This window comes from Thamnophis sirtalis, unplaced genomic scaffold, assembly GCF_051295495.1.
Source record: "Thamnophis sirtalis isolate CommonGarterSnake01/CBP01778 unplaced genomic scaffold, rThaSir2_p1.2 scaffold_2, whole genome shotgun sequence".
In the NCBI taxonomy this organism is placed as follows: Eukaryota; Metazoa; Chordata; class Lepidosauria; order Squamata; family Natricidae; genus Thamnophis; species Thamnophis sirtalis.
The window spans coordinates 58,136,001-58,156,858 of NW_028261382.1; the positions used below are offsets into that span (position 1 = coordinate 58,136,001).

The following is a 20,858-nucleotide window of genomic DNA, read 5'->3' on the forward strand; positions in this document are numbered from 1 at the left end:
CTGAAACAGTGTTTGCTGGAGACAGCTAGGAGCCTCGGCCTGGCTTAGATCTGTAGCTCTGAGTCTGTGCTGAGTTCAAAATTAGTCTGCTCTGAACTGAAACTGAAACTGTTCTCTCCTCTGCCTGTGTTTGCCTGTATTTACTATCACGTTGGAAAGCCTGCTTTTAGTATTGTATATTTCCTTTATGTGTTATGTTATATATAAAGAGAAGTTAATGAATCCTGCTGAATCAGTGATCTGTGTGTGCTTTCTGGATGTTATTGCTGCAACAAACTCTTGACATAATTCTCTCCACCACTCATCATCAGAGCTTCTTATATTTCGTTTCATTTCATTTTCATTTATTCTTATATGTCTTATTCTTATATAGGAATCAAGGTAGAGCTTCTTCCATTCCCAGCCAAGCTTCATAATCATCACCTTGATTATTTTTTTAAGGAAGCTAAAGTTTTGCCTGCCAGCTTCAAGCCAGATAGCCCAAAGTCCCTGTTCTTTAAATAAGGACCATAAAGAGAGTCTCTGGTAAAATAAAAAAGGCCAGCTGAACCACATGCAAGCTGCCTTCCTTTTTTTTTTTTCATGAGTGATAAATTTAATGTCATGCCTGAAGGAAGCCGAGGAAGGAAAAGCAACCAAGGGAAGAATCAAATGCGACTGGAAGTATAATTATGCAGAGAGATTTCTTCCCTTTTAACATAAAAGAGGCTCCTTCCTGAACACGAGAAGAGTTTATAGTTGTATCAAGTTTTTCCCAGGACGCAATACAGTTGGCTGCTTCCGTTCTGCCAGCTTGATTAGCGTGGAAATCAATGCAGCCAGACAAAACTTAATTTCTTCCTCGGCCTGTTCCTGGAAGCTCCACTTTCCCTGATTCACACCAGTGTGTGTGTGTAAGAGAGAGAGGGGGAGAGAGAGAGGGAGGGAGGGAGGGAGGGAGGGAGGGAAGGAGGGAGGGAGGGAGGGAGAATCACTTTGCTCTGAGACTTGTCAGAAACGTGGAAGGATTTGGGGGAACGTTGGAGCAATAAAGGGGTAGTTTGAACTATTAGCTGACTGGATTGCCTCTGTGCCATGCTCCAGGTCATCACAGAGTAGTCAAATGCCATGATGAGTCTACATAGCTACAAAGGTCAAAAATATTCAAATTGTAGTATTTCCTGTAGCACTCTATGGAAACTAAAAGTAGAGTTTGAAAAAGTAGGCTAGGACGAGAATTGATTCCTTTGAGCTTTGGTGCTGGGGAAGACGCCTACCGTGGACAGTCAGGAAAAAATGAAAATGGATCACTGAACCAATCAGCCCACAGATCTCACTCAGGACACGAATCGCCGGGGCTCAAATCTTCCTACTTTGGACACATGATGCAAAGACCAGGATGTAAAGACTCTGAGAAAGACGGAAGGAAAGAGTAGGAGAAAATGACCAGCACCAAGAGGGATGGATTCAATTACAGTCACCATGAGTGCACTGGTTGTCTGAAGACCCAGTTAGTGACAGATCATCATGGAGAATATCTATGCGGTCACTAAAAATCAACAGGAACTTGGTGGAACGTAATCAGTCGATCAACTCGTGACCCATCAAAACCGCGCTCGACTAAACCGCGCCCGATTAAACCGCGTCGCTGACATCATCAACAGGGCGACAACAGCCAGCGCGGAGAAAGAAGGGCGCTTTAAATAGCACTTTGAAAGCAAACCGATTCAACTTAAGGTAAGGGTTAGGTTTAGGGTTAGGTTTAGGGTTAGGTTAAGGGTTAGGGTTAGGTTTAGGGTTAGGTTAAGGGTTAGGATTAGGTTTAGGGTTTGGTTAAGGGTTAGTTAAGGGTTAGGTTTAGGGTTAGGTTTAGTGTTAGGTTTTAGGATTAGGGTTAGTGTTAGGTTTAGGATTAGGTTTAGGGGGGTTAGGTTTAGGTTTAGGGGTTAATTTTAGGTTTAGGGTTTACAGCGTGCTTCTGTCTCCGCGCTGTTGTCGCCCTGTTGATGATGTCAGCGACGCGGTAGTCGGGCGAGGTTTAGTTGAGCGCGGTTTTGTGGTGAACCGATCAACTTAAGGTTCCTGGTGGACAGAAACCAATTGAATTGAAAGTCTACCATACAACCCAGAATCTTTTCTTTTCATGAAATCAATCAATCTATCTATCTATCTATCTATCTATCTATCTATCTATCTATCTATCCATCCATTCCATCCATCCATCCATCCATCCATCCATTCCATCCATCCATCCATCTATCTATCTATCTATCTATCTATCTATCTCTTTCTATCATCTATCAATCCATCAATCATTTATCTGTCATCTATCATCTATCATCTATCATCTATCATCTATCATCTATCATCTATCATCTATCATCTACATCTATCTATCTATCATCTATCTATCTATCTATCTATCTATCTATCTACTTATCTATCATCTTTCTTTCTCTCGATCATCTATCAGTCTATGTATCAATCTATCATCTATCAATCAATCTATCTATTTATCTATCTATATACTTATCTATCATCTATCTATCTATCTATCTATCTATCTATCTATCTATTTCTATTTCTCTCTATTATCTATTTATGTAGCTAACTATCTGTACAAAATATATGTCTTATTTACGGTAAATTGCAGTTCCTCTGAATTTCAGTTGTCCTATAGCGCCCTCTACTGTTCGAAAGACACAAAACCAGCAAGGGTCTAATGGCTGCAAAGCGATTTGGTTTGCCATAAATCAGAACCTTTCCAGGTGAACAATTTTTATTAAAAGATAGATGATCCAGAAGGTCACTTCATCAGGTGCATGGGGCCTGCAATGTGGCTTGTCTGGTTGTGATTTACCTCTTTGGACCGGGTCCAAAAAAAAAGGTCTAAGTCAAGCCTAGCCTCAGGAAGAGAAGAACCAAGGGTGACATGAGGGCAGCCTCCCAGTCATTGAGGGGCCGCCACGGAGAAGAAGAGGTCCACCTGTTCTCCAAGGCACCTGAAGGCAGAACAAGAAGCAAAGGGTGGAAACTAATCAAGGAGAGACCCAACCTGGAATCAAGGAGAAATTTCCTGACAGTTGGAACAGTCAACCAATGGAACAGAAGTTGCCTCCAGAGGTTTTGAGTGCTCCAACACTGGAAGCTTTTAATATCCATTTGGATATCCATTTGTTTGAAGTGGTGTAGGGTTTCCTGCCTGAACAGGCGGTTGGACTAGAAGACCTCCAAGGTTGCTTTCAACTCTATTATTCTATTCTAGTCTATATTCTATTCTATATTCTATTCTATTCTATGTTCTGTTCTATTCTCTATTCTCTATTCTCTATTCTCTATTCTCTATTCTCTATTCTCTATTCTCTATTCTCTATTCTCTATTCTCTATTCTCTATTCTCTATTCTCTATTCTCTATTCTCTATTCTCTATTCTCTATTCTATTCTATGTTCTGTTCTATTCTGTATTCTATTCTATTCTATATTCTATTCTATATTCTATTCTATATTCTGTTCTATATTCTATTCTATTCTATTCTATGTTCTCTTCTGTTCTATATTCTATTCTATATTCTATTCTATGTTCTGTTCTATTCTGTATTCTATTCTATTCTATTCTATTCTATATTCTATTCTATATTCTATTCTATATTCTGTTCTATATTCTATTCTATTCTATTCTATGTTCTCTTCTGTTCTATATTCTATTCTATATTCTATTCTATGTTCTGTTCTGTTCTATATTCTATTCTATATTCTATTCTATTCTATATTCTATTCTATATTATATTCTATATTATATTCTATATTATATTCTATATTATATTCTATAGTATTCTATTTTATATTCTATGTTCTGTTTTGTTCTATTCAGTGGAGGGTGGTCTCGGTTCTCTTCTCATCTTGTTGCCCTAACTTCTCCTGTTGTTTCCCAGGAGGCCTGCTAGGATTTCGAAACCACTGAGCTCCCCGTCAGGTGGGAAGAAAACTCCTGATTGTTTTTCCTGACAGATTCCGGTCTTAAATTCTTTGGATTATTTATGGGCTGCTGTTCTCTACACTCCTTCAGGGAGCCACAGAAGGTCCAAGAGGTCAGAAGCAGAGAAGAGACATAGATACCTACAACTGGAAAAAAATCCAGCCCCTTCCCGAATGCCGTAAAATTGCCCTGATGTTGCTAGGCAACCTCAGTTTTATTTTCCGCAGCAATCTCCACCATCGGCAAATTATCAGTTAAGAGCCAGAGGGGGGGGGAGGAATGGACCATGTTGATCAGGTAGTACCTACAACAGGTAGTCCTCAATTTGCAACTAATTATTTAGCAACCATGTGAAGCTAAAACTGCAATGACTAGACACATCCCAGGAGGTACACATCAAAAAACAATATAGCAAATTATTAGAAAGCCCAAAGTTAGGGAAGATATATGTATAATTAACGCAACAGGGGGGGGGGAATGAGGACTTGTAACATACATTAAGAAAAGGCTTGAATCGAAACTAACGTAGGCACAAAATTGGAAGAATAATAATATACCAATAGAGGGGAATGTGATAACGAAAGGGTTAGAGTGTGCAGAGATGGACAAATTTACAAAGGAAATAAAAGAAAAGGAGGAAACAGTATTATATGATATGGAACGAGGGGTACAAATGGCTAGAAGACAGGTGTAAAGCTTCAAGAAAGACTAAATGAAGAAGACACAGGAGTTAGAAATTAGCAATGTATAGGTAGAGATGAAGAAACATGTATAAATGGAATGAAGGATTGTAAATTAAGGAATGTATATAATAGTATCATATGTATAGACAAAGTGGAACTGAAATAAGGGGGGAGAAGTACATTTACAATGGATGTATACTGAGGTGGAAATGTTGTACAGAAGGATATATATATATCTCTACCATCGGCAAATTCAGCTGATAAGGAGGAGACCTGTGGCATAATGGCTAAGACGTTTGCCTAAGATGCAATACAGCACAGGTTCGAATCCCAGTAAGGGTATGGCTAGCTGATGAGAGCTAAATAGCTTGAAATAGATCTATACTAGTCTCCCTTTATTTATTTATCAGCACAAATAACACACACACACACACACACACACACACACACACACACACACACACACACACACACACACACATATATATATATATATATATATATATATATATATATATATATATATATATATATATTAGAATTTTACAACCCCTGGTAAGCCCCAATTATGGGAGAAAGCTAACTGCTTCCATCATCTGTCAATCGGCTCGTCACAAGAGTCCATCACGACAGAAACCCAATATTTTTACTGTTGCCTTTGTTATATTTGTGGCTTTTTTATTATTTGTGCTGATAAATAAATAAAGGGAGACTAGTATAGATCTATTTCAAGCTATTTAGCTCTCATCAGCTAGCCATACCCTTACTGGGATTTGAACCTGGGCTATATTACATACTAGGCACACATCTTAGCCATTAGGCCACAGGCTCTTATCCGTTATCAGCGAAAAAATCTGTGTAAAAATCTAATAGATACCTTTCACCCTGGCTTCGCTGATAACGGATAAGTTCAAATCCCAGTAAGGGTATGGCTAGCTGATGAGAGCTAAATAGCTTGAAATAGATCTATACTAATCTCCCTTTATTTATTTATCAGCACAAATAAAACACACACACACACACACACACACACACACACACACATATCTATCTATCTATATCTATCTATCTATCTATCTATCTATCTATCTATCTATCTATCTATCTATATCTCTATATCTCTATATCTCTATATCTCTATATCTCTATCTCTATCTCTATCTCTATCTATCTATCTATCTATCTATCTATCTATCTATCTATCTATCTATCTATCTATCTATCTATCTATCTATCTATATATATATATATATATATATAAATCCCACAACCTTTCTTCATATGTTTTAGCCTCTGTTTGTTTCATATGTTCCCTCATATCTTTTAATCTCCTTGTGAGATTTCTTTCTCCTTTTTTCTCCTTCCTACCAGAGCAGATCCTTTCCCAACAAATACATCACGTGCCAGGATAGACCGAGCCACAGGAGCCAATGGTAAATGCTCCAGATTGTTGTGGCCCCATCAGTGGCCAGCGGATCTGGCAGTAGATTCGGACAGTGAGGAGGTTGGGGAGGAACATGGGCCATTACTGGAGTATGGGGAACGCTCGGACGAGGGCTCCGCGTCGGAGGCAGAGAGGGGGGCAGGGCCATCTGGGAGTTATGTGCTGCCTCCAGAGCCTCCAGAGTCAGACATCAGCAAGGCAGAGGAACAGGAGGAGCCTGTTCCCAGTGTCCGCATGTGCAGAGCTGCCAGAAGGCAAGAACAGTTAAGACAAAAGGGACAACTCGGGAGTAAGGCTTGGCGATGATTGGCCCCCTCCCGTAAGACATCAAAGAGGAGCAAACAGACGTGAACCTTCGCAGGAAGCAACTTTGTTCATTTTGGTCGGTTCAAACTCTGAGAAGCTCCGTTTGACTCTGTGCTCCATTTGGCCTTGCAAAACTAATTGGCAATTCGGTCTCTGGCAGCATTTCAAGGGAGATAAAGTTGGGTGCTTATCAGTGTTACCCTAAAAGACTGTGGCAGACATCTGTCGGACTCTTCCCAGACTGTTTGTGAATCATTGTGTGCTGTGAATGGACATAATTCACAGCCATTTAAATAAAAAGAGGGCTTTTGGGACTAAGTGTGTGATTTATGCTTTATCGGGAAGCCTAGGTCAGAACACAGATAGCTGGGATAGCTATCCCCATAACAAACCAACTAGGCTGTTTCTGTTGTCTGGGGTTTATGGTTGATCCCAGCCTAGATTTGGAGATCGTTAAAAAAACAAGGCAGAATTTTTTTAAAAGAGAGTTATTAAAAAAAAAAAAGAGAGAGAAAAATGGAGATCAATGGGGAACAGAAGTTGTGAATTTGTAACCCAGCCTGACCCGAGATACTCCAAAATAAGAATTCAAATAAGGAAGTAATCAAAAATTGGTATATATATATATATGAAGTGAATATTTAGAATACCTTGCTGAAAAATGAAGGAATAACTTCTTTGTTTGAATGTATGACGTACAAGGACAATAATGAACATAAGCATGATTGGTGGGATTATACATAATTTAAAATAGTGATATACAAATATAAACAGTGGGTAATTTTTTTTTATATTGTAAAAATATTCAGAATGGGATAAGTGAATATATAAAGGTATATTGTTATTAAGCAGACAATCAAGAATGTAAGCGAATTAGGTTTATTGGGAAAAAATATTAATCATAATTGCATATATGTTGTACAATGAAGTGAGGTATTTAGTTATATTAGATGGAAAATCTGTGATTGTATATGTATATGTAATTGAGAATATGGACACAAAAACACTTCTGCTGTATGTAATTGATGAGAATTTTTTTAATGTTTTTTTAATGTTTAAAAATAAAAGAAAAAATTTGAGAGAAAAAAAGAATTCAAATGTGGGAGCCTCTTCAGATAGAGATAAAATATTAACTGTGGAGATGGCATAAAGCATTCGGACTAAAGACTTTCTCATTTCTAAGCTACCTGTGTGGACAGTAGTCTCAAGAAGAGACTGGACAGCCATTTGTCTGGAATGGTATAGGATCTCCTGCCATGGGCAGGGGGTTAGACCACAAGACCTCCAAGGTCCCTTCTGGCCCTGCTATTCTATGGTTTGTGTTTTCCCCAGGAGAAACGTGAGACTGAACCAACCCTCGCCCACCGCCAACCAGAAGAAGAGAAATCTGGGCTCCCGCACCTGACTTATACACGTTCCGGAGACAGGAGAGAGAGGCGTTGAGTCGGGCACATTCTTCCCAGTTCGCCCCAAATTTCTCCACCGTCTTGCAGACCTGCTCGTCTGACATCTCTAAGAGGTCTTCCAGACTCAGTTGCCCGGAGGAGATTTGCTAGAGGAAGAGAGAGAGAGAAAGAACAAGAAGGAGATTTCAGCGGTTAGAGAAGTTAGCAACGGAAGGCACGAGAGGAGTCCTCCGCTCCTCTGCTCACAACAGAATCCCTTACGCCACCAGGCTTGAAATTTGGGGCTTGGACAACCTGGAACTGCGCCGCCTTCGGTCTGACCTAAGCACAGTACACAAAATTGTCTGCTACAACGTCCTACCTGTCAACAACTTCTTCAGCTTCAACCGCAATAATACACAGGCAAATAATAGATACAAACTCAAGGTAAACTGCTCCAATCTCGATTGCAGAAAATACGACTTCAGCAACAGAGCGGTCAACGCCTGGAATGCTCTACCTGACTCTGTTGTTACAGCCTCAAACCCTCCCCATAGCTTCAACCTTTAAACTGTCTACCGTGGACTCAACCCTATTCCTAAGAGGTCCGTAAAAGAGTCATGCATAAGTGCACCAGCGTGCCTACCGTCCCTGTCCTACTGTCCCCATTTATTTGTACTCCTTTCTTTCATCCATGTCCATGTTTATTGTTAGGAATATAATCTAACAGTTGGGTTGGCAATATATAAATCATATAGCAATGCTATACCTGTTTCTTTAAATCATACTCTAAAATGTGATTGGTTGCTGTTTTCCTCAATCAGCCATAAGAGGGAGCCAGAATGACTGTTAGCTCTCTGTTCGTTAGATGCTGGGCTGATCTGATCTGAGTGTTTTGGAAGCTGGCTGTTAGAAAGTGCTATTGTAAGTTTTTGCAACTGCTAGCAAACTTTGATTATATGATACTGGACTATGTTATTTGGATTATCCCTTAACTGAAAGACATTGATGACTGACTGTCTTAACCATGTATGATTTGGACTGTTTGATGTACTCCGATACCTCTATTTTCAAGAAAGTAAAAGCCTATTTAAACTGCTGTGTCTCTGTATGCTGGTTTGTGTGTTCTCCAACACAACTCTCACAACACTTCTCTGAATGTTCTCCCAACGGGGAGCTTACTTAACATTTATATTTATACCTGCTATCTTGTACACATTTGACAAACTAATAAATACAAATAGAAATACAAAGGGGGGTGGCCAGCTAAAACGTGTCCCTGGGAGGAATGTCAATGCATGAAAAAGAGTCCTGCAAAACAAGGTTGCAACATGGGACACTGCTATTGGTACAGGTGGTCCTCGACTTACAGCCGTTCAAAGTGACCGTTCCAAGTTATGACAGCACTGAAAAAAGCCACCTAGGCCCATTTTTCACACCTATTACCATTGTAGCATCCCCATGGTCACAGGATTGATGTTCAGACACTTGGCAGCTGGCTCATATTTATGACGGTTGCAGTGTCTCCGGGGTGACGTGATCCCCTTTTGCGACCTCCTGACAAGCTGAGTCAATGTGGAATCTGAGTCAACCAGATTCACTTAACAACCGTGTTGCTAATTTAACAACTGCAATGATTCACTTAACAAAAGGGGGCAGAAAAGTCGTAAAACAGGGCAAAACTCACTCCACAGATTTCTCACTTAGGAACATACATTTCGGGCTCAACTGCAGTCATAATTTGAGGATTATGCGTATACTTGCTGCCCCATTTTGTCACCTCTAAAGCCAGCTCTAAAAGAACCACCAGGGGAAATGCAAAAGGGAATTCTCAGTTACAGAAGATTCTTTTCATTACAGAAGAAAACTCGAGAAATTGCAGAAGGCAGAATATTAGATTTTAGATAGGGAGAAGACGTAATTTTAGTAATAAGCACACAATTTTACTCACTAGATTGTTCTTCCTCGTATCATTTGTACAAGCAATTTTTATGATGATGAACATCACAATGCAAATCCCTCATTTGCAGCTGTAAAATTTGTCTGTCTGTCTGTCTCTCTGTCTCTCTCTCTGTCTCTCTCTGGCATTCTCTCTGTGTGTCTCTCTGTCCCCCACTCTCTCTGTCCCCCTCTGTCCCCCTCTGTCTCTCTCTCTATGTGTGTGTCTCTCTGTCTCTCTCTCTGTTGTCTCTCTCTGTTGTCTCTCTCTGTCTGTCTCTGTGTATATCTCTCTCTATGTGTGTCTCTCTGTCTCTCTGTTGTCTCTCTCTCTCTGTGTTTGTCTCTCTGTCTCTCTCTGTGTGTGTCAGTCTCTCTCTCTCTGTCAGTCCCTATCTATGTGTGTGTGTCTGTCTCTCTCTCTTTGTCTCTCTGTCTCTCTGTGTGTGTCTCTCTCTGTGTGTCTCTCTCTGTCTCTGTCTCTCTCTCTCTGTATGTCAGTCTCTCTCTGTGTGTCTCTCTCTCTCTGTGTCTCTCTCTCTGTGTCTCTCTGTCTTCATCTCTGTCTCTGTCTGTCTCTGTCTCTCTTTGCCCCCCCCCCAATGAAATGTTCAGTAAGATAGAGCACTGCTGCCCTCTTGTGTTTCTGTTGAAATCATGCACTGAAAAAAAAAACACAATTTAAAGACTTTCTCCTTTCCCTGCCAGAAAAAAAAAGAACCTAAAAATGTATCCAGAGTTGCAAAGAGCCCATAAACATCTGAAAAGTGGAGAACTGCAATTTTTATTGTGGCCTAAGAGAAATCAGGCTCAATATATGGGGAATATCCATGAAATGTACTGAATAGTTTTATATAGGTGGTCGGTTTAAATAAAAGCATTTTTCATTCTTGTCTGAGATGGCCCATGCTATTCTTCTCTCTGCCCCTCCCCAATTATATTCTGGGAAGTAATCAATTGACATCAGGAATGCTCCAAAGGAGCCTTTTTATGCCTGCATGGATTCGTGTCTCTGTATCATTTCTGTACACTGCCACAATCAAGCATTACAGAGGTTTACAACAATCAAAGCAATAAGTGTTGCTTTATCATTAAAACATGGGTAAACAGTTAACAGGAATGTTATTATATTATCTGTTTATTTGTTTATATTTCGTATTTCTAAACCTGTGACTCCTGTGCATAGGCGTGAGTGGCAATAAATCAATTTAATGAGACCTTCTTGTGTGGACAAGATCTTTGGCACAGACCTTAAACTCCTCAAGCTTAGCACTTACTTGGAGTCAGATAAGGATTAACGCAGGGGTCAGCAACCTGCAGCTTTGGAGCTGCATGTGGCTCTTTCATCCCTCTGCCGTGGCTCCCTGTCGCCAGTCGGCACCACAATTTTGAGAGGAGCTTCCGGTTTTGGGAGGGGTGAAGCAGGGCGGAGCAGGTGGAGATGTGATGGCAATGGGCGGGGTTTTCTGGTCAGCTCCATAATTGATAGGACTTTCGGTTAGGACAGGTAGCGGAAAAAGGATGCCGCACTACAAGGAGACTCTATGGTGGGGAAACCGGACTTCCGGTCGGCTCCAGAATTGAACGGGGGGCTTCCACTTAGGACCTTTGTGGCTCTTTGAGTGTTTGAGGTTGCCGACCCCTGGATTAATGGGATTCAAGGGAGGTTGGACTTAGTTTGCTTGTGGCTATGTAGGGATTCTAAGGTGCTTTCTCTTTTGACTCTGCCCCCAGGTCCTGCCACTCTTTTTCCTACAGTAGTCTTCAAGGGCAGCCCCATGTAATAAAGATGGCAGAAAGGAGGGAGTGGAGTTTTCGAGGAGGAGGAGGAGGAGGAGGAGGAGGAGGAGGAGGAGGAGGAGGAGGAGGAGGAGGACCATAGAGTCCTTAGCGCTCTCTGAGCTTGGTTGTTTTCTTGCAGACGTTTCATTGCTCAACTAAGGAACATCATCAGTGACAGAAGGGAGTTGGGTGTGTGGAGAGCAGAGGAAGAGGAGGGACGGACTGTGGGGTCCGTGGTGCCCTCTGAGGTTGGTGGTTTCTTGTAGATGTTTTGTAATGAGACTGGGTAAATATCATTGGTGCTAGAAGAGAGTTGAGTGTGAGGAGAGCAGGAGGAGGAGGAGGAGTTGGGGGGGGACAATGGGGTCCTTTGTGCTCTGAGCTTGGTTGTTTCCTTGCAGATATTTCATTACCCAAATTACATAACATCACCAGTGCTGGGCAAGTACCTAGTTGGATGAAGAAACAGCCTCAAGAGAACAATCGAGCTCAGAGAGCACCAAAGACCCCTCAAAAGAAATGAAGTGCGAGAATACAATCCTAGCTGGCAGATTCAGGGAGTTTTGTAATGACGGACTGATGGGGGCAGGAAGGGGACAAGGAGACCAACAGGAAGCAATAGTGTCGAAGGGAACCAATAACTGCTGCCATTCAGGCCTCGCTCACCTCCATGACCTCCTTGCGGATGTTGACAATGCGAAACCAGTGCCAGAGCTGCGGGAAGCCCTCCAGCTTGGCATTTCGCTCCTGCAGGGACACCTTCTTTTTGCAGGAGAGTTGACGGCTGAAGTATTTCACCAGCTTACTCTGGAAAGAGAAGGAGAGAGAGAAAGAGAGAGAAGGAAAGAGACAGAGAGAGAGAGAGAGAAGAAAAGAGAGAGAGAGAAGGAGAGAGACAGGAGGGATGAGAGAGAATGAGAGAGAGGCAAGAGAGAGGGAGAGAGAGAAGAGAGACAGGAGAGAGACAGGAGAGAGAGGAGATAGAAGTGGAGAGAGAGAGAGAAGGAGGGAGAGAGAGAAGGAGGGAGAGAAGGAGAGAGGGAGGGAGAGAGAGTGGAGACAGGAGAGAGAGACAGGAGAGAGAGAGAAGGAGAGAGAGAAGGAAAGAGGGAGGGAGAGAGAAGGGGATAGAGGGAGGGAGGGAGGGAGAGAGGGAGAGAGAGAGAGAGAGAGAAGGGAGACAGGAGAGAGAGAGACAAAGAAATAGAAGTGGAGAGAGAGAGAAGGAGAGCGAGAGTGAGAAGGAAAGAGGGAGAGAGAGAGAAGGAGAGAGAAGTGGAGAGAGAAAGAAGTAGAGAGAGAGGAGAGGGAGGGAGAGAGAAGGGGAGAGAAGGGGAGGGAGGGAGAGGGAGGGGGAGAGAGAGAGAGAGAGAGAGAGAGAGAGAGAGAGAGAGAGAGAGAGAGAGAGAGAGAGAGAGAGAGAGAGAGAGAGAGAGAGAGAGAGAGAGATGGTTAAGGGAGAAGCCACGATTAATGAGGGAGATTCCCTGCCACCCCAACCCACATTTCCTGCATTTCCCTCTCACTGTCTCCTATGTGGGTAGCCAACATTGCGTGTGTGTATGTGTGCAAGTGTATATGTATATAAAGCTCAAGGTTTCCCCTGTCTAGTTGTGTCTGACTCTAGGGGACACTGCTCATCTCTGTTTCTTAGCTGGGGGAGCCAGCGTTGTCTGAAGATGCTTCAGTGGTCATGTGGCCAGCATGACCATATGCCAGAGGGGCACTGTTGCTATCCCACCGAAGTGGTACCTATTGATCTACTTGCATTTGCATGCCTTTGAGCGGCTAGGCTGGAAGGAGCTGGGCAAAGTAACAGGAGCTCACCCCATCGTGCGGCGCTGGGCCTCGAAGCCAGGCTGTCAGCTTGCCAGTCAACAAGCTCAGTTGTGGTAGACGACTAGGCTGAGCCCGAGGGAGCGGGTCAAAGATCTGACTAGGAGTCCAAAGTCATGAATGAAAATACTGCCGCCTTTATGAAATTGCAGTGGCAAAATCTTGCAAGTCTGAATATGCTGAATAAGAGCCGAGGTGGCGCAGTGGTTAAATGCGGCACTGCAGGCTACTTCAGCTGACTGCAGTTCTGCAGTTCGGCTGTTCAAATCTCACCGGCTCAGGGTTGACTCAACCTTCCATCCTTCCGAGGTGGGTAAAATGAGGACCAGGATTGTTGTTGCGGGCAATATGGTGACTCTGTAAACTGCTTAGAGAGGGCTGAAAGCCATATGAAGCGGTATATAAGTCTAACTGCTATTGCTATTGCTCCCCGCCCACCGGCCAAACCACTCCCACCAATGAGAACTGGCGAGAGTCACATCTGAGACCTGCCTGACTCATAGTTCTGCCCCAGATTCAGATGTCAACCATTGCCTTGGTTGCATCTGTACCTCAAGGTTATTCCTACTGCTCATTAGAGCGTGGGAACATTTCTGCTCCTAGCTCAACAGGTTACCACTGAACCATTCTGCCTCTTGGGCTGAGAGAGAGGGACTGGCCCTCAGTCCTCCAGACGCTTCTGTGGCTGAGGGGGGACTAGGACCTGGTTCTAACACCTTCACCCCAGAGGTGGCATTCAGCAGGTTCTGACTAGTTCTGGAGAACCGGTAGCGGAAACTTTGAGTAGTTCGGAGAAGCAGTAAATACCACCTCTCATTGGCCCCGCCCCCATGGGAAGTGAGATTTTAAAGTATCCTTCCCCTGGAGTACGGAGGGAATGGGGATTTTGCAGTTTCCTTCCCCTGGAGTACGGAGGGAATGGGGATTTTGCAGTATCCTTCCCCTGGAGTGGGGAGGGAATGCAGATTTTGCAGCATCCTTCCCCTGGAATGGGAAGGGAATGGAGATTTTGCAGTATCCTTCCCCTGGAATGGGAATGGAATGGAGATTTTGCAGCATCCTTCCCCTGGAGTGGGGAGGGAATGGAGATTTTACAGTATCCTTCCCCTACCACACCCACCAAGCCATGCCCACAGAACCGGTAGTGAAGAAAATTGAATCCAACCACTGATTCACCATCACATTGGTTCTGAGGCTGACAGAGACGTCCCAGAGAGCTCCCAGGCCCAAAGACGGACCAGAACCTGAGATTCCCCAGTCCTGGTCCAGCACTTTTTCCAATGGACCACTTGGAAGTCGCCTTCAGAGGAAGGGCCTGATCCAAAAGTCCAGCAGCCAGTCTCTCCCTTGGCTGAGGGAGGACTTCAATTCTTCTCACTTGACCTCTGCCAAAGTATTAGATTTTTACCCCATCTTTATTGCTTTATGCCAGGGGTGTCAAACTGGATTTCTTCGAGGGCTGGAGCTGCATTGTAGTTCTCCTCTGTGGGCCGCTGAAGTGAGTAGCAAGGGGAGATGGGAGGGACACTTCCTGCAGCACCCTGCTGACCAAAACGGTGCCTTGCACCTCGTTTTTGCCCTCAATGGCCTCCTGCAGCACTCTGCTGGCCGAAGGAGGGGTGAAAACGGTTCCCCATGTGGCCCGTTTTTGGCCTCCCCGGCCTCCAGCAGCTCTGCTGGCTAAAAACTGGCAGAGGCACTGTGGGCTGGTCTTTTGATATTTCCAGGCCAACCCCACAGGCTAGATTTAAGCACCTTGTGGGCCGGATCCAGCCCCCAGGCCTTGAGTTTGACACCCCAGTGTTATGTATGATAAAGGACGCAATGGTTCAGTGGCTCAGACGCTGAGCTTGTCAATCAGAAAGATCAGCAGTTTAGCGGTTCGAATCCCTAGCGCCGCGTAACAGAGTGAGCTCCTGTTACTTGTCCCAGCTTCTGCCAACCTAGCAGTTCGAAAGCACGTAAAAAATGCAAGTAGAAAAATAGGAACCACCTTTGGTGGGAAGGGAACAGCGGTCCGTGCTCCTTCGGTGTTTAGTCATGCCGGCCACATGACCACGGAGACGCCTTTGGACAGCGCTGGCTCTTCGGCTTAGAAACAGAGATGAGCACTGCCCCCTAGAGTCAGAAACGACTAGCACATGTGTGCGAGAGGAACCTTTACCTTTATACATTACTCAAAGCAGCAAAGATACACAATAGTCCTTCTTCTTCCTATTTTCCCCACAACAATCACCCCATGAGTTAGGCTGGGTTGAGAGAGAAGGATTGGCACTAAACTAAGCCACCCAGCCACCATTCGTAGCTAAGGTGGAACTAGAACTCAAAGTCACTTGGTTTCTAGGCTCGCCCCTTCGCCGCTACCCCAAACTGGCTCTCCAATTCAGTTCCTGCCTCTTTCCTGAGAGATGAAGGTGCTGGGCACACTTGTAAGCACAACTGAATTGCACACTATCAGAATTATTTTAAAGAAATGTGTACAAAATATAAGCCAGCTCCGGAAACATAATGAGAAATACATGTTTTATGCTTGAGGCTGGCAGTTCGCTTGGCTCTGTTCTAGCTTCCCAATTATTTCTTTTAAATTAAAACAAGTCTTTTAGAAAAACGACAAAATTAAGCAGGGCATGGAGGTTAACAGACTCCAAATTATGTATCAGCGGGTATGTAGTGCCTGCAAGGGTCCAATGAGAACGGAGGCCCTTGTAAATTTAATTTCCATTTGTCTTATTTATCAGCTTTCTCAATTCTATTTCCATTTATATTTAGCGAGAGGTTATTTTTTTTCACGCACCTGACAGTCCTCCTCCATCAGATACCTAAGCCTTATTCACACAATCTGCTTATCACACTTCACCAGCAAAGTAGAGAGTGGATTTATAAATATAATTTTTTCTCCCCCCCAAAAAAAGGCTTGTTGATAAATTTCAGTAGATCCCATTTTTCAACGCAAATGGCCTTCGCAAGGCAGTTTGCAAAACGAGATTGGTTATTTGGTTAAGGGCAAGGGTCGGCAACCTTAAACACTAAAAGAGCCACAAAGATCCTAACCAGAAACCCACCATTCAATTCTGGAGCTGACCGGAAGTCTGGTTACCCCACCACAGTCTCCTCCTAGCGCGGCATCATTTTTCCTCTCCCTGTCCTAATCAAAAGCCCTATCAATTGTGGAGCCAACCGGCAACCAGGAGCCGCAGCAGAGGGATGAAAGAGCCACATGCAGCTCCAGAGCCAGGGGTTGCTGACCTCTGGGTTAAGGGAATGGATTATGAACAGAATTGTTTTGGTGCCGATGTAAAATTACCGTATTTTTCAGAGTATGACACAACTTTTTCCCTCAAAAAAGAGGCTGAAAACCTGGATGCGTCTTATACACTGAATACACCATTTTTTGCCTCCTGAAACCCCGCCCCCTTCACCAAAATGGCCATGCATAGCCTTTAGGAGCCTTGCAAAGTGCTCCTGGGGGCTGGGGGAAGGCAGAAATGAGTGAAAAACAGGTCATTTTTTGCTCAATTTTGCTCCCGCCCCCAGCCCCCAGCATCACTCTATAAGCCTCCTAAAGGCTATCCATGCCCTTTTTTTTACAACAAAACAGGCCCATTTTCAAGAAAAACGGGCCATTTTTTGCTCATTTTTTGCCCCAGCCCACTTTCCAGGAGCACTACAAGCCTCCTACAGGCTATTCAAGCCCTTTTTTTGAAAAGAAAAAAATGGGCCTGTTTTTGAGAAAAACGGCCCATTTTTGGGAGGTTTGCAGAGTGCAAAAACTTTTTTTAATTTACCTCTTCAAAACCTTGGTGCGTCTTATACTCCGAAAAATACGGTATAACAAACAAACATTTAATTTAATGGAGTTTCAAGGAAAAACAAAAAGCCAACAAAACTGTTGAGTTTTGCCCAAACCGGTTCCTTAGATTTTGAAGCCATGATGTTCTTCTTCTGCCTGGATCTCATTTGCCTTCAATCTTTCCTTGGAGAGGATTAAGTGAAGGATGGCATATTTTTCTGGGTGTCGCATCCCATGCCTGAAATATTCTAACTTTTGCTTTTTTATGGTTTTGCTGATTTTCCTTGGCTGTCCCAGGCAGCTTATCAAATATACATATCCCAGAATAATGTTGCAGGATCCAATCTAGATCATTCACCAGGACCAGAAATTTAGTCTTCCAAGCTTTCAGACTTGTGCTGGAGCCCATCCTCAGGAAATTTCTCTCAAGCAGAATTTGTCCTTTGGGCTACTCTGTGTGTAGTGTTTATGTGGTGCCTAGTTGTGTGTGGCTTTTTATTTGTTGATTGGGGTGTTGATGGCTGGCTATTAAGTTGTTAGCTGTTGTTTCCTTGTGTTCCTAAGTACATGATAAGCAGCTGGTAAATCAGCCCTCCTGTTGACTGACAGAGGCCCATTTCCCAGGCTACAATGATTTCCCTAGCTATTTTTGTCCCTGCTCAGCCAACAATCTTAGTAGCAAATACTATGCATAGAATAGCCCAAAGCACACATTCTGCTAGAGAGAAGTATAACTTAGAATTTAACTTAGAGTTGGAAGGAACCTTGTAGGTCTTCTAGTCTGATCCCCTGCACAAGCAGGAGACCCTATACCATTTCTGACCAAGTGGCTGTCTTCTTGAAAGCCTCCAGTGATGAAGCACCCATAAGCTCTGAAGGCAAGTTGTTCCACTGATTGATTGCTCTCATTGTCAAAAAAATGTCTCCTTATTTCTAGGTTAAATCTCCCCTTGAACAGTTTCCATCCATTGTTCCTTGTTTTTCAGGTGCTTTGGAAAATAGGTTGCTCCCCCTCCCCCACGTCTCTGTAGCAGCCCCTCAAATATTGCTATCCTGTCACCTCTGGCCCTTCTCTTCACTAGTCTAGCGAGGTTCCCTGAGGATGGTCTCCAGCATAGGTCCAAAACCTCAGAAGACCTCTGGTCCCGGTGACTGACCCAGATTGAATCCTATTTGTTTGGGGGAGAAATAAATATGCCTCGGAATAATTAACGTCTCCGGAGAAACAGAGGGCATAAGATAATCAGTTCCCGAGTCTAAAATTACCTAATTGCACCATGGCATGACTACGGTGTGTCGAGCATGTGATGCTCAAGCATCATCTCTGCGATGGGTTGAAAAAGGGGGGAAAGGGATAAATATAGGTAAGGACTGAGAATCGTACAACCCTGCTGGAGTGGAGGAAATTGGAGGAAGTTTTGTTTGCCCAACCCAAATCTCTGGGTGACCCCTAAGCAGGGCAGCAAAAGAATGATTTTACTCTCCACTGTCTTGTGCTCAGCCACCTTCCATCTCTGATTATGGATGGATTTTTCACAATGGATAGGCATTTAATGAGGAGCTTTTAAACCACTGTTCAAGCGAAACTAGGATTGTTTACAGCAACTGGTGAAACAACGTGACGTAAAAGAAAACTATATGTGATAAAACGAACAAGTAATGAAAACGACGTGAAAGTAGCAACTACCCATTAAATAAAACCAAAGGGGTTTTCAGAGATGAGGAAATGGCCTTTTTTAAAATAGCAGCCGGTTAAAGAGATATTTAAGGAAAAGGTAATCTATCTATCTATCTATCTATCTATCTATCTATCTATCTATCTATCTATCTATCTATCTATCTATCTATCTACCTACCTACCTACCTACCTACCTACCTATCTATCTTCTATCTATTTATCTAACTATCTATCTATCTATCTATCTATCTATCTATCTATCTATCTATCTATCTTATCTATCTATCTATCTATCTATCTACCTACCTACCTACCTATCTATCTTCTATCTATTTATCTAACTATCTTTCTTTCTATCTATCTATCTATCTATCTATCTATCTATCTATCTATCTATCTATCTATCTATAGTGTCTGTCTGTCTGTCTGTCTGTGTCTGTCTGTCTATGTATGTATGTATGTATGTATGTATGTATGTATCTATCTATCTATCTATCTATCTATCTATCTATCTATCTATCTATCTACCTATCTACCTACCTACCTACCTACCTACCTACCTACTTACCTACCTATCTATCTAAGGATGTATGTATGTATGTATGTATGTATGTATGTATGTATGTATGTATGTATGTATGTTTCAACATAACTCTGGAACACCTTGAGCAATTTCAACCACACTTGGTACACAGATGACTTACCCTTTGGAAACAAATACTGAGGGGGGGGGAGTGTATATGGATGTGTGTGTTTGTGTATATATGTGTGTGTGTGTTTCAGCATAACTCTGGAATGCCTGACCTGTTAAGGAGAGCGAATGTGGTGTCCTAGAGAGGCAACTGTTTGTGATGTCATGGGACAGGGAAGGGAGAGCCTGGGGGAATAAGGAGAGTGAGTGTGGCGTCCTAGAGAGGCAACTGTTTGTGATATCATGGGACAGGGAAGGGAGAGCCTGAGGGATTAAGAAGAGCGAGTGTGGCATCCTAGAGAGGCAACTGTTTGTGATGTCTAGCTTTCCCTCAAATACTTAGCCTGTTGCATGGAGCCTGCCTTATGATTCCACGTGTTATGTGACATACCTCCACCCCAGAAAATCAGGCCACCTGAGCAATCACCGAACCCACCTCTGAACTTCTCCAAAATATCTATTGACAGAGATTCTCAGTCATCCTGGTCATGGTTGTCCCAAAGGTGCTTTTTCTTTGAAGACGTTTCGCTTCCCATCCAAGAAGCTTCTTCAATTCTGAATGGATGGTGGGGGAATGGGAGGATTTATATTCCTTGCAGGCAGCTGGTCATTTGCATCCTTTTAGAGGGTCGTTGAGGCCACTTGGGGGTTTGTTTGTGTCCTCAGTTGTCCCAAAGGTGCTTTTTCAAGGCAACTGGACTTTTTCTTTGAAGATGTTTCGCTCCTCATCCGAGAAGCTTCTTCAGCTCTGACTGGATGGTTGGGAATGGAAGGATTTATACTCCTTGCAGGCAGCTGGTCAATGACCATCATTCACCATCCAGTCAGAGCTGACTGGGTGGTGGGAAATGGGAGCTGAAGTCAGAGCTGAAGAAGCTTCTTGGATGAGAAGTGAAAGGTCTTCAAAGAAAAACAAGGAAGTCCAGTTGCCTCTTGAAAAAAAAAAAGCACCTTTGGGTTCTCCAATGTAGTTCTCTTCGACTGCGGTGTTTGGTTCACAACCACAAGTGACACCTTCAGGCCTAAGGGATATTCTTCGCTTGCCTAGATTGCCTTGGGCTCCCACTGAGGAGCGAGCACACCTGATCCCTTGAAGTTGGAGACAAGGTGCTTTTACCTGGGGAGGGAGGGAGAGGGCTAACCCCAGGTGCCACGGCTGCTGAGCTTCTCAGGGCCACCTCGAGTAAATTCCCTGAAGCAAGCTGAGCTAGCGTGGTGAGAAACCCCGTCGCCAGGGAGAAGGACGACAGCTGCACCTCTTCCCCAGTGCCTAGTGCCAGCTAATTGATGGAGCCACACTGACGTCAGCCTGGCTGGAAACGGCTCCCCTGCTTTGCCCTGCCAGGAGATTAAGATCTCACCAAAACAA

The 20,858-nt window shown here is 43.5% G+C and overlaps 1 protein-coding gene across 3 annotated transcripts in view; it reads right to left on the reverse strand.

Annotated features, from left to right (window-relative positions):
- KSR2 (kinase suppressor of ras 2) overlaps positions 1-20,858 on the reverse strand; it is a 202,982-nt gene that overhangs the window by 163,202 nt on the left and 18,922 nt on the right. For all 3 annotated transcript variants that reach the window (XM_087705677.1, XM_087705678.1, XM_087705679.1), the window contains exons 2-3: positions 12,161-12,301; positions 7,791-7,941 (exon numbers count right to left, since the gene is read on the reverse strand). In XM_087705677.1, the coding sequence (XP_087561803.1) occupies positions 7,791-7,941; positions 12,161-12,301 (292 nt within the window). The remainder of the gene's footprint in view (positions 1-7,790; positions 7,942-12,160; positions 12,302-20,858) is intronic.